This window comes from Salvelinus fontinalis, unplaced genomic scaffold, assembly GCF_029448725.1.
Source record: "Salvelinus fontinalis isolate EN_2023a unplaced genomic scaffold, ASM2944872v1 scaffold_0191, whole genome shotgun sequence".
In the NCBI taxonomy this organism is placed as follows: Eukaryota; Metazoa; Chordata; class Actinopteri; order Salmoniformes; family Salmonidae; genus Salvelinus; species Salvelinus fontinalis.
Genome location: NW_026600400.1, coordinates 229,069 through 242,708, shown reverse-complemented (window position 1 = coordinate 242,708; position 13,640 = coordinate 229,069). Strand labels below are relative to the sequence as shown.

Sequence of the window (13,640 nt, the reverse complement as noted above, 5' to 3'; positions counted from 1 at the left end):
TAGATAGGAGGTTAGACAGGGGGTTAGACAGGAGGTTAGGGTTAGACAGGAGGTTAGGGTTAGACAGGAGGTTAGACAGGAGGTTAGGGTTAGACAGGGGGTTAGGGTTAGACAGGGGGTTAGGGTTAGACAGGAGGTTAGACAGGGGGTTAGGGTTAGACAGGAGGTTAGGGTTAGACAGGAGGTTAGACAGGAGGTTAGACAGGAGGTTAGGGTTAGACAGGAGGTTAGGGTTAGACAGGGGGTTAGGGTTAGACAGGAGGTTAGGGTTAGACAGGAGGTTAGGGTTAGACAGGGGGTTAGGGTTAGACAGGAGGTTAGGGTTAGACAGGAGGTTAGGGTTAGACAGGAGGTTAGGGTTAGACAGGAGGTTAGGGTTAGACAGGAGGTTAGGATTAGACAGGAGGTTAGGGTTAGACAGGAGGTTAGGGTTAGACAGGAGGTTAGGGTTAGACAGGAGGTTAGGGTTAGACAGGAGGTTAGGGTTAGACAGGAGGTTAGGGTTAGACAGGAGGTTAGGGTTAGACAGGAGGTTAGACAGGGGGTTAGACAGGGGGTTAGGGTTAGACAGGGGGTTAGGGTTAGACAGGGGGTTAGGGTTAGACAGGGGGTTAGGGTTAGACAGGGGGTTAGGGTTAGACAGGGGGTTAGACAGGGGGTTAGGGTTAGACAGGGGGTTAGACAGGAGGTTAGGGTTAGACGGGGGGTTAGGGTTAGACAGGGGGTTAGACAGGGGGTTAGGGTTAGGGTTTGACGGGGGGTTAGGGTTAGACAGGAGGTTAGATAGGAGGTTAGACAGGTGGTTAGACAGGAGGTTAGACAGGGGGTTAGGGTTAGACAGGGGGTTAGGGTTAGACAGGAGGTTAGGGTTAGACAGGGGGTTAGGGTTAGACAGGGGGTTAGGGTTAGACAGGAGGTTAGACAGGGGGTTAGGGTTAGACAGGGGGTTAGGGTTAGACAGGAGGTTAGGGTTAGACAGGGGGTTAGGGTTAGACAGGAGGTTAGACAGGAGGTTAGACAGGAGGTTAGACAGGAGGTTAGGGTTAGACAGGAGGTTAGGGTTAGACAGGAGGTTAGGGTTAGACAGGAGGTTAGGGTTAGACGGGGGGTTAGGGTTAGACAGGAGGTTAGGGTTAGACAGGGGGTTAGGGTTAGATGGGGGGTTAGGGTTAGACAGGAGGTTAGGGTTAGACAGGAGGTTAGGGTTAGACGGGGGGTTAGGGTTAGACAGGAGGTTAGGGTTAGACAGGAGGTTAGGGTTAGACAGGAGGTTAGGGGGTTAGAGTTAGACAGGGGGGGGTGGGAAGAGAGTGCCTTTGGTTGGAATGAAAATGAAAAGTTTACACAGCAAATTTTTGCAAATAGTCATTTTTTAACACATTTTTCAAATATACAGAAGATCTGTATATTTGAGGTCTTAAAAGGGATGACCTGTCTGTTGGTCTTAAAAGGGATGACCTGTCTGTCGGTCTTAAAAGGGATGATCTGTCTGTCGGCCTTAAAGGGATGACCTGTCTGTCGGCCTTAAAGGGATGGTGTCAGTGTTTTATGTACCTTGCTGATGCAATGTAATAGGGTTGTATAGGGTTATGCACAATGATAGTCTGTGTTTACTGTGAACTGTTGTCTGTTATTTCATGATAATGATCTGTGCCACAAACCTCGTCATTCACAGAGTAGAATCTACATGTTGGGTTCGAGTGTTTCCATCTGACAGTACAACAACAGGAAGTAAACAGAATTTCCTGTTGTTCTAGAGTCCCTCAGAGCAGAATCATCATGTTGTTCTAGAGTCCCTCAGAGCAGAATCATCATGTTGTTCTAGAATCCCTCAGAGCAGAATCATCATGTTGTTCTAGAATCCCTCAGAGCAGAATCTTCATGTTGTTCTAGAATCCCTCAGAGCAGAATCATCATCTTGTTCTAGAATCCCTCAGAGCAGAATCTTCATGTTGTTCTAGAATCCCTCAGAGCAGAATCTTCATGTTGTTCTAGAATCCCTCAGAGCAGAATCTTCATGTTGTTCTAAAATCCCTCAGAGCAGAATCATCATGTTGTTCTAGAATCCCTCAGAGCAGAATCATCATGTTGTTCTAGAGTCCCTCAGAGCAGAATCATCATGTTGTTCTAGAGTCCCTCAGAGCAGAATCATCATGTTGTTCTAGAATCCCTCAGAGCAGAATCATCATGTTGTTCTAGAATCCCTCAGAGCAGAATCATCATGTTGTACTAGAGTCCCTCAGAGCAGAATCATCATGTTGTTCTAGAATCCTTCAGAGCAGAATCATCATGTTGTACTAGAGTCCCTCAGAGCAGAATCATCATGTTGTTCTAGAATCCCTCAGAGCAGAATCATCATGTTGTACTAGAATCCCTCAGAGCAGAATCATCATGTTGTTCTAGAATCCCTCAGAGCAGAATCATCATGTTGTTCTAGAATCCCTCAGAGCAGAATCATCATGTTGTTCTAGAATCCCTCAGAGCAGAATCATCATGTTGTTCTAGAATCCCTCAGAGCAGAATCATCATGTTGTTCTAGAATCCCTCAGAGCAGAATCATCATGTTGTTCTAGAGTCCCTCAGAGCAGAATCATCATGTTGTTCTAGAGTCCCTCAGAGCAGAATCATCATGTTGTTCTAGAATCCCTCAGAGCAGAATCATCATGTTGTTCTAGAATCCCTCAGAGCAGAATCATCATGTTGTTCTAGAATCCCTCAGAGCAGAATCATCATGTTGTTCTAGAATCCCTCAGAGCAGAATCATCATGTTGTTCTAGAATCCCTCAGAGCAGAATCATCATGTTGTTCTAGAATCCCTCAGAGCAGAATCATCATGTTGTTCTAGAATCCCTCAGAGCAGAATCATCATGTTGTACTAGAGTCCCTCAGAGCAGAATCATCATGTTGTTCTAGAATCCCTCAGAGCAGAATCATCATGTTGTACTAGAATCCCTCAGAGCAGAATCATCATGTTGTTCTAGAATCCCTCAGAGCAGAATCATCATGTTGTTCTAGAATCCCTCAGAGCAGAATCATCATGTTGTTCTAGAATCCCTCAGAGCAGAATCATCATGTTGTTCTAGAATCCCTCAGAGCAGAATCATCATGTTGTTCTAGAATCCCTCAGAGCAGAATCATCATGTTGTTCTAGAATCCCTCAGAGCAGAATCATCATGTTGTTCTAGAATCCCTCAGAGCACAATCATCATGTTGTTCTAGAATCCCTCAGAGCAGAATCATCATGTTGTTCTAGAATCCCTCAGAGCAGAATCATCATGTTGTTCTAGAATCCCTCAGAGCAGAATCATCATGTTGTTCTAGAATCCCTCAGAGCAGAATCATCATGTTGTTCTAGAATCCCTCAGAGCAGAATCATCATGTTGTTCTAGAATCCCTCAGAGCAGAATCATCATGTTGTTCTAGAGTCCCTCAGAGCAGAATCATCATGTTGTTCTAGAATCCCTCAGAGCAGAATCATCATGTTGTTCTAGAATCCCTCAGAGCAGAATCATCATGTTGTTCTAGAATCCCTCAGAGCAGAATCATCATGTTGTTCTAGAATCCCTCAGAGCAGAATCATCATGTTGTTCTAGAATCCCTCAGAGCAGAATCATCATGTTGTTCTAGAATCCCTCAGAGCAGAATCATCATGTTGTTCTAGAATCCCTCAGAGCAGAATCATCATGTTGTTCTAGAGTCCCTCAGAGCAGAATCATCATGTTGTTCTAGAATCCCTCAGAGCAGAATCATCATGTTGTTCTAGAATCCCTCAGAGCAGAATCATCATGTTGTTCTAGAATCCCTCAGAGCAGAATCATCATGTTGTTCTAGAATCCCTCAGAGCAGAATCATCATGTTGTTCTAGAATCCCTCAGAGCAGAATCATCATGTTGTTCTAGAATCCCTCAGAGCAGAATCATCATGTTGTTCTAGAATCCCTCAGAGCAGAATCATCATGTTGTTCTAGAATCCCTCAGAGCAGAATCATCATGTTGTTCTAGAGTCCCTCAGAGCAGAATCATCATGTTGTTCTAGAGTCCCTCAGAGCAGAATCATCATGTTGTTCTAGAATCCCTCAGAGCAGAATCATCATGTTGTTCTAGAATCCCTCAGAGCAGAATCATCATGTTGTTCTAGAGTCCCTCAGAGCAGAATCATCATGTTGTTCTAGAATCCCTCAGAGCAGAATCATCATGTTGTTCTAGAATCCCTCAGAGCAGAATCATCATGTTGTTCTAGAATCCCTCAGAGCAGAATCATCATGTTGTTCTAGAATCCCTCAGAGCAGAATCATCATGTTGTTCTAGAATCCCTCAGAGCAGAATCATCATGTTGTTCTAGAATCCCTCAGAGCAGAATCATCATGTTGTTCTAGAATCCCTCAGAGCAGAATCATCATGTTGTTCTAGAATCCCTCAGAGCAGAATCATCATGTTGTTCTAGAGTCCCTCAGAGCAGAATCATAATGTTGTTCTAGAGTCCCTCAGAGCAGAATCATCATGTTGTTCTAGAATCCCTCAGAGCAGAATCATCATGTTGTTCTAGAATCCCTCAGAGCAGAATCATCATGTTGTTCTAGAATCCCTCAGAGCAGAATCATCATGTTGTTCTAGGATCCCTCAGAGCAGAATCATCATGTTGTTCTAGAATCCCTCAGAGCAGAATCATCATGTTGTTCTAGAATCCCTCAGAGCAGAATCATCATGTTGTTCTAGAATCCCTCAGAGCAGAATCATCATGTTGTTCTAGAATCCCTCAGAGCAGAATCATCATGTTGTTCTAGAATCCCTCAGAGCAGAATCATCATGTTGTACTAGAGTCCCTCAGAGCAGAATCATCATGTTGTTCTAGAATCCCTCAGAGCAGAATCATCATGTTGTTCTAGAATCCCTCAGAGCAGAATCATCATGTTGTTCTAGAATCCCTCAGAGCAGAATCATCATGTTTCTCTTCTATACAGAATAACTAACATTAGTCCATGTCTTGATTTCAGTATTCTAGTTTTATTGTATTTCAGAATGATGCATGTTTCATCAGGATATCATGTGAGAAATATAAAATAAGGCATGAACCAAGTCTGCTGCTGAGTTATCACCCTGCCCCCTGACCTCTAACCCTGACTTGTTAAAGCCAGTTGCCACATATGGATCCTTTGGTGTTAGACTGGTGATGAGTGGGTCCATCCATTAATTCAACACACAAACACATAAACACACTTTTACCCTCATCATATGCTGGTGTTACTCTGTTCCTAATTTCTATTTTTTTTTATTTATCTTTATATATAGTTTTTCAGATATAACAACAAAATCAGTACAACCCCACCCCCTCCACTCCCTCCAAACCACCCTCATTCTACCATCCATCCATCCCCTCCCTCCAACCCTCCATCCCCTCCCTCCAACCCTCCATCCTCTCCCTCCAAACCACCCACCACTCCACTCCCTCCCTCCAACCCACCCACCCACCAAGGCATCCATCCATCCCCTCCCTCCAACCCTCCACCCCTCCCTCCAACCATCCACCCCCTCCCTCCAACCCTCCATCCCCTCCCTCCAACCCTCTACTCCCTCCCTCCAACCATCCATCCCCTCCCTCCAACCCTCCACTCCCTCCCTCCAACCCTCCACTCTCTCCCTCCAACCCTCCATCCCCTCCCTCCAACGCTCCACCCCCTCCCTCCAACCCTCCATCCCCTCCCTCCAACCCTCCACTCCCTCCCTCCAACCCTCCACTCTCTCCCTCCAACCCTCCACCCCCTCCCTCCAACCCTCCAACCCTCCCTCCAACCCTCCATCCCCTCCCTCCAACCCTCCCTCCAAACCACCCACCACTCCACTCCCTCCCTCCAACCCTCCCTCCAAACCACCCACCACTCCACTCCCTCCCTCCAACCCTCCCTCCAAACCACCCACCCACCAAGGCATCCATCCATCCCCTCCCTCCCTCCCTCCAAACCACCCACCAAGGCATCTATAAAAGTGAAATAGGAAAGTAACAAACAGTAATAGAAACAAAAACAATGGGGGGAAAAATTCTTAACACAATTGGCCACTAGAACAGACATGACTGCTTACCAAAATATGCAAGTTACACTAAGTTAAAGACAGGCTTTCCACGTATTGTATTAATGGGGACCAGGTTCAAAATCAAATCAAATGTATTTATATAGCCCTTCTTACATCAGCTGATATCTCAAAGTGCTGTACAGAAACCCAGCCTAAAACCCCAAACAGCAAGCAATGCAGGTGTAGAAGCACGTTGGCTAGGAAAAACTCCCTAGAAAGGCCAAAACCTAGGAAGAAACCTAGAGAGGAACCAGGCTATGAGGGGTGGCCAGTCCTCTTCTAGCTGTGCCGGGTGGAGATTATAACAGAACATGGCCAAGATTCAACATCTCTTATATCTGAATGTTCATAAATGACCAGCATGGTCAAATAATAATAATCACAGTAGTTGTCGCGGGTGCAACAAGTCAGCACCTCAGGAGTAAATGTCAGTTGGCTTTTCATAGCCGATCATTAAGAGTATCTCTACCGCTCCTGCTGTCTCTAGAGAGTTGAAAACAGCAGGTCTTGGACATGTAGCACGTCCGGTGAACAGGTCAGGGTTCCATAGCCGCAGGCAGAACAGTTGAAACTGGAGCAGCAGCACGGCCAGGTGGACTGGGGACAACAAGGAGTCATCAGGCCAGGTGGTTCTGAGGCATGGTCCTAGGGCTCAGGTCCTCCGAGAGAGAGAGAGAATTAGAGAGCATACTTAAATTCACACAGGACACCGGATAAGACAGGAGAAGTACTCCAGATATAACAGACTGACCTTAGCCCCCCGACACATAAGCTACTGCAGCATAAATACTGGAGGCTGAGACAGGAGGGGTCAGCCTAAGGTTAAGTCTAACTTTTGTCGGGACCCATGCAACAGTGAACTTCTCCAGAGGCAGAGATGACATCACCTCCTTAACCCACTGCATAAAGGAGGGCGGTTTGCAGACTTCCAGTGGAAGAGGACCAGGCGGTGAGCTAGCAGCGAGGTAGCATTCTGGTCTAGGGGAGGTACCCCAAAAATGGCAGTGACCTGGTTGGGGCTAACAGTTGTATTACACAAATGTGAGAATGCCTCAAAAATGGGGTACCAGAGGCCACTCAAAGATTGGCATGACCAAAACATGTCTCCCACAGTTGCTGGACTGGTGGCATATCAAACACTTGGGGTCTACATATGGGTATATTTTTGCCAATCTGTCATTTGAGTAATGGAGACGGTGCAAACCCTTAAACTGAATAAGCCCATGCCTTATGCAACATGATGATGTGCTCAAAACTTTGTTGCCATATATCATCGGGTAGCTCGCCACCTATGTCTTGCTCCCATGCAGATTTTGTATTTGCAAAGGATGGCAGATTAATGTCCTGTATTATGTCGTATAATCTTAAACCTTCAGATAAGGGTTAAGATATAAGCACCTCTCGACTGGTCACTTAGGCTCGAGTGGAAATGAAGGGAAACGTTTTTTGGGCAAAGCTGCGAGTTTGCAGGTATCTAAAAAAGTGGGTATAGGGAATATTATGGTCAACCCTCAGAGTATCGAATGAGACGAATGTGTTGTCAACAAATAGGTCACAAAAAAACACCAGACCGTTCCTATGTCAGAACTGGAATGCCAATCTGTGACGCTGGGAAGAGATTACTATTTTTATTTTATTTTATTTCACCTTTATTTAACCAGGTAGGCTAGTTGAGAACAAGTTCTCATTTACAACTGTGACCTGGCCAAGATAAAGCAAAGCAGTGCTACAAAAACAACAACACAGAGTTACACATAAACAAACGTACAGTCAGTAACACAATAGAAAAAGCTATGTACAGCGAGTGCAAATATAGAAGAGTACGGAGGTAAGGCAATAAATAGGCCGTAGAGGTGAAATAATTATAATTTAGCATTAACACTGGAGTGATAGATGTGCAGATGATGATGTGCAAGTAGAGATACGGGGGTGCAAAAGAGCAAGAGGATCAATAACAATATGGGGAGGAGGTAGTTGGGTGTGCTATTTACAGATGGGCTGTGTACAGGTACAGTGATCGGTAAGCTGCTCTGACAGCTGATGCTTAAAGTTAGAGAGGGAGATATAAGACTCCAGCTTCAGTGATTTTTGCAATTCTTTCCAGTCATTGGCAGCAGGGAACTGGAAGGAAAGGCAGCCAAAGGTAGTGTTGGCTTTGGGGATGACCAGTGAGATATACCTGCTGGAGCGTGGGTGTTGCTATGGTGGCAAGTGAGCTGAGATAAGGCGGGGCTTTACCTAGCAAAGACTTATAGATGACCTAGAGCCAGTGGGTTTGGCGATGAATATGTAGTGAGGGCCAGCCAACGAGAGCATACAGGTCGCAGTGGTGGGTAGTATATGGGGCTTTGGTGACAAAACGGATGGCACTGTGATAGACTGCATCCAGTTTGTTGAGTAGAGTGTTGGAGGCTATTTTGTAAATTACATCGCCGAGGTCAAGGATCGGTAGGATAGTCAGTTTTACGAGGGTATGTTTGGCAGCATGAGTGAAGGAGGCTTTGTTGCGAAATAGGAAGCCGATTCTACATTTGATTTTGGATTGGAGATGCTTAATGTGAGTCTGGAAGGAGAGTTTACAGTCTAACCAGACACCTAGGTATTTGTAGTGACATATTCTAAGTCAGAACCGTCCAGAGTAGTGATGCTAGCTGGGCGGGCGGGTGCGGGCAACAATCGGTTGAAGACATGCATTTAGTTTTACTAGCATTAAAATAGCAGTTGGAGGCCACGGAAGGAGTGTTGTATGGCATTGAAGCTCGTTTGGAGGTTAGTTAACACAGTGTCCAAAGAGGGGCCAGAAGTATACAGAATGGTGTCGTCTGCATAGAGGTGGATCAGAGAATCACCAGCAGCAAGAGCAACATCATTGATATATACAGAAAAAAGAGTCTGCCTGAGAATTGAACCCTGTGGAACCCCCATAGAGACTGCCAGAGGTCCGGACAACAGGCCCTCCGATTTGACACGCTGAACTCTATCAGAGAAGTAGTTGGTGAACCAGGCGAAGCAGTCACTTGAGAAACCAAAGCTATCGAGTCTGCCGATAAGAATGCAGTGATTGACAGAGTCGAAAGCCTTGGCCAGGTCGATGAAGACGGCTGCACAGTACTGTCTTTTATCGATGGCGGTTATGATATCGTTTAGGACCTTGAGTGTGGCTGAGGTGCACCCATGACCAGCTCGGAAACCGGATTGCATAGTGGAGACGGTACAGTGGGATTCTAAATGGTCGGTAATCTGTTTAACTTTCAAAGATTTCAAACAACTGGAACAGAACAGAATAGAACGAATAGCTACACTGTTTGTATTCAGCTACATTTCCAACTTCATTTGGTGTAAGTTATGTTGCCCCTTAATATTCCCTTAATCCTCTCCTCCGCCCGCAGGGCGATAGCAAGAGGCTCAGTAGCCATATCAAATAGGAAAGGGGATACACAACAACCCTGCCTGGTCCCCCTGTGGAGAGGGAAGTAGCTGGAGGTAGCATTGTTGGAGCGAACAGAAGCCACTGGGGACGAGTACAAAACTTAATCCAGGAAAGGAATGACAGGCCAAACCCAAATCTCTAGTACTGTAAATGGACATTCCCACTCAACCCGGTCAAAGCCTTTTCAGCAACAAGAGAGGTGACGACCTCTGGCTGTAGAGTTGAGTGGGCAGAATAAAGAACATTAAATAGCCGGTGCATATTATAGAAAGATTACCTACCTGAGATAAATCCGGTTTGGTCAGAGTTAATTATATTAGACATCACTGTCTCTAAACGGTGCGGGAGGACCTTAGTGAGAATTTTATAAATCGCAGCACAAAAGGGGATTCTGGTCTTTTTTAAGCAAAACTGAAATAGTCGCCTGGGTAATTGTCTGTGACAGTTTCTGACTAGAAAGGATTTCATTGTACATTGAGCTGAGGATAGAGGATCATTTAGAGGAGAATGCTTTATAAAACTCAACAGAAGCCATCAGGCCCAGGAGCTTTACCGGTCTGCATGGACTGGATGGCCAGAGTAGCTTCATCATCACTTAGAGGCATCCATGTTGGTTTGCTCATCTGAATTGAGACGGGGATGTCCAGACTGTCTAGAAATGCATACGAGATGTGTCAGGAAGAGCCTCTGACGTGTAAAGAGCAGAGTAGAATTGCTTAAATTGATTGTTGATTTCTTTGGGATTGGTAGAAGTTAAATCAGCTGCGACATCAGGTCTGATGCTGCTAGCAGTGGATTGTCCAAGCTGGTGAGATAACAACTTGCCAGCTTACTCTCCGTGTTCACAAAATGTCTGCCTCGACTTAAACAGAAGCTGGTGAGATAACAACTTGCCAGCTTTCTCTCCGTGTTCACAAAATGTCTGCCTCGACTTAAACAGAAGCTGGTGAGATAACAACTTGGCAGCTTTCTCTCCGTGTTCACAAAATGTCTGCCTCGACTTAAACAGAAGCTGCTCCGTTTCTTTGATGGGAAGATTGTCAAATTCTGATTGGTGTAGCAGTCTCTCTTTGTAGAGTTCAGGAGTGGTAGAAGAGGCATATCTGTTGTCCACATCCAGAATGAGTTGAGATGGCTCCGATAAGCATTTGGTGCGCTGTTTGTTGTCATACGCTGTGTATGAAATAATTTGTCCCCTTAGATATGCTTTTAACAACTCCCACACAGTAGAATGAGACATATCAGGGGTGCAGTTAATTTGTAAAAAGACATCAATGTGAGTAGATATGTATTTTTTCGAAAGGGGGGTGAGTGTAACGGATGTGAAATGGCTAGCTAGTTAGCGGGTACGCGCTAATAGCGTTTCAATCAGTTGCGTCACTTGCTCTGAAACCTAGAAGTAGTGTTTCCCCTTGCTCTGCAAGAGCCGCGGCTTTTGTGGAGCGATGGGTAACGACGCTTCGTGGGTGACTGTTGTTGATGTGTGCAGAGGGTCCCTGGTTCGCGCCCGTGTCGGGGCGAGGGGACGGTCTAAAGTTATACTGTTACATCAGCTCACTGGTCACCATAGCAGCACCAACTCGTAGCACACGCTCCAGCAGGTATATTTCACTGGTCATCCCCAAAGCCAACACCTCCTTTGGTCGCCTTTCCGTCCAGTTCTCTGCTGCCAATGACTGGAACGAACTGCAAAAATCACTGAAGCTGGAGACTCATATCTCCCTCACTAGCTTTAAGCACCAGCTGTCAGAGCAGCTCACAGATCACTGCACCTGTACACAGCCCATCTGTAAACAGCTACCTCATCCCCATACTATATTTATTTATTTATCTTGCTCCTTTGTACCCCAGTATCTCTACTTGCACATTCATCTTCTGCACATCTACCATTCCAGTGTTTAATTACTATATTGTAATTACTTCACCACCATGGCCTATTTATTGCTTTAACTCCCTTATCTTACCTCATTTGCACTCACTGTATATAGACTTTTCTACTGTATTATTCCATGTGTAACTCTGTGTTGTTTGTGTCGAATTGCTATGCTTTATCTTGGCCAGGTCGCAGTTGTAAATGAGAACTTGTTCTCAACTGGCCGACCTGGTTAAATGAAGGTGATCTGGTCTACCTGGTTAAATAAAGGTGATCTGGTCTACCTGGTTAAATAAAGGTGATCTGGTCTACCTGGTTAAATAAAGGTGATCTGGTCTACCTGGTTAAATAAAGGTGATCTGGTCTACCTGGTTAAATAAAGGTGATCTGGTCTACCTGGTTAAATAAAGGTGACAATAGAATAGAACAGAATATAATAGAGTAGAACAGAATATAATATAGTAGAACAGAATACAATAGAGTACAATAGAATAGAGTAGAACAGAATATTATAGAGTACAATAGAATAGAACATAATAGAATATAACACAGCAGAAGAGAGTAGAACAGAATAGAATAGGACCGAATAGAGTAGAACAGAACAGAATAGAACGAATAGCTACACTGTTTGTATTCGGTCATGTTTCCGGTCGCCTTGCCATTATTAAAAGCAGTGGTTCGTGCGCTTTCAGTTTTGCACGAATGCTGCCATCAATTCACGGTTTCTGGTTGGGGAAGGTTTTAATAGTCGCCATGGGTACCACATCACCGATGCACTTGCTAATAAACTCGCTCACCGAGTCAGCGTATACATCAATGTTATGGTCTGAGGCTACCCGGAACATATCCCAGTCCACGTGATCTGAGAGCTTACGACAGGTTCACCTATCAACAATGTGACATAATAATGAGATGCTGACCACAGGTTCACCCATCAACAATTTAGTATTTTTTATTTTATTTAATCTTTACTTAACTAGGCAAGTCGGTTAAGAACAAACTGTTATTTACAATGACGGCGTACTCCGGCCAAACCAGGACGACGCTGGGCCAATTGTGCGCCGCCCCTAAGGGGACTCCCAACTATTATGTGACATAATAAAAATAGGAGTAAATACGTTAAGAATAATACAAATTAGCTCAATGGAATAAAAAATATAGTCAATTTAGCAGAGCAAACAAAAGTGAGGAATTACACAGAAATATACATTGACTATACATTAAAAACACATGAAATACACATTAAATAGCAAAGTTGAGAGGCAGCCTGCAAAATGCATGCCCTACCCAGCGTCGCCATCTTGCAGTGTGTGTGTGTGTGTGTGTGTGTGTGTGTGTGTGTGTGTGTGTGTGTGTGTGTGTGTGTGTGTGTGTGTGTGTGTGTGTGTGTGTGTGTGTGTGTGTGTGTGTGTGTGTGTGTGTGTGTGTGTGTGTGTGTGTGTGTGTGTGAGGTGTGCATTCCTCTGTGTGCGTTACAGCAGGTCTTGCTCCACCCAGACAGTCTTCCTCTGTTCCTCCTGGATTCTGTCTTTCACCACTCTGATGAGGTCATCAGGCCCAGCCCATTCCTCAGGCTCCAGACACGCATAGAGACACGGAACACTCTCCAGCTCTCTCTCTCTGCTCCGACACACTCTGACAAACTCCTCCTCACTGTCCACACGAAGAGGCAGCTTCCTGTTGGAGACAGAGGTCAGGGGTTAGAGGTGAGGGGTTAGGAACCCTCTCCAGCTCTCTCTCTCTCTGCTCCGACACACTCTGACAAACTCCTCCTCACTGTCCACACGCAGGGGCAGCTTCCTGTTGGAGACAGAGGTCAGGGGTTAGGAACACTCTCCAGCTCTCTCTCTCTGCTCCGACACACTCTGACAAACTCCTCCTCACTGTCCACACGCAGGGGCAGCTTCCTGTTGGAGACAGAGGTCAGGGGTTAGAGGTCAGAGTACCTTAGCTTCCTGATGTTCTTGTCACAGATCTTGATGTGGATGATGATTGGGTAGATCTCTCTCCTCAGCAGGTCTTTAACACAGCTCACGTCAGCCTCCATCAAACAGTGTTTACCCTGCACACAACAGACCTGGGTTCAAATACTATTTCAAATATCTCAATTACATTCACATACATTTCCAAATGAACAAATTGAACAAGAAGTTGAATATTGGAATGTACCTGGAAATAAACTTGGAAAGTATTGGAATGTATTTGAAAATAGTAAAATACACTGATTTAAATCCACAGGTTTCTGGAAGGCTTCCCATGTGCTCCCTCT

The 13,640-nt window shown here is 45.1% G+C and overlaps 2 protein-coding genes across 2 annotated transcripts in view; one reads left to right on the top strand and one right to left on the bottom strand.

Moving 5' to 3' along the window:
• chst12a (carbohydrate (chondroitin 4) sulfotransferase 12a) overlaps positions 1-13,640 on the top strand; it is a 121,077-nt gene that overhangs the window by 24,209 nt on the left and 83,228 nt on the right. The gene's annotated exons all lie outside the window — the stretch shown is intronic.
• The window catches only part of card11 (caspase recruitment domain family, member 11), a 140,091-nt gene continuing 138,748 nt past the window's right edge, over positions 12,298-13,640 (bottom strand). Inside the window, exons 26-27 of the mRNA XM_055912603.1 lie at positions 13,318-13,433; positions 12,298-13,048 (exon numbers count right to left, since the gene is read on the bottom strand). Of these exons, the coding sequence (XP_055768578.1) occupies positions 12,844-13,048; positions 13,318-13,433 (321 nt within the window). The 3' untranslated portion in view covers positions 12,298-12,843. The remainder of the gene's footprint in view (positions 13,049-13,317; positions 13,434-13,640) is intronic.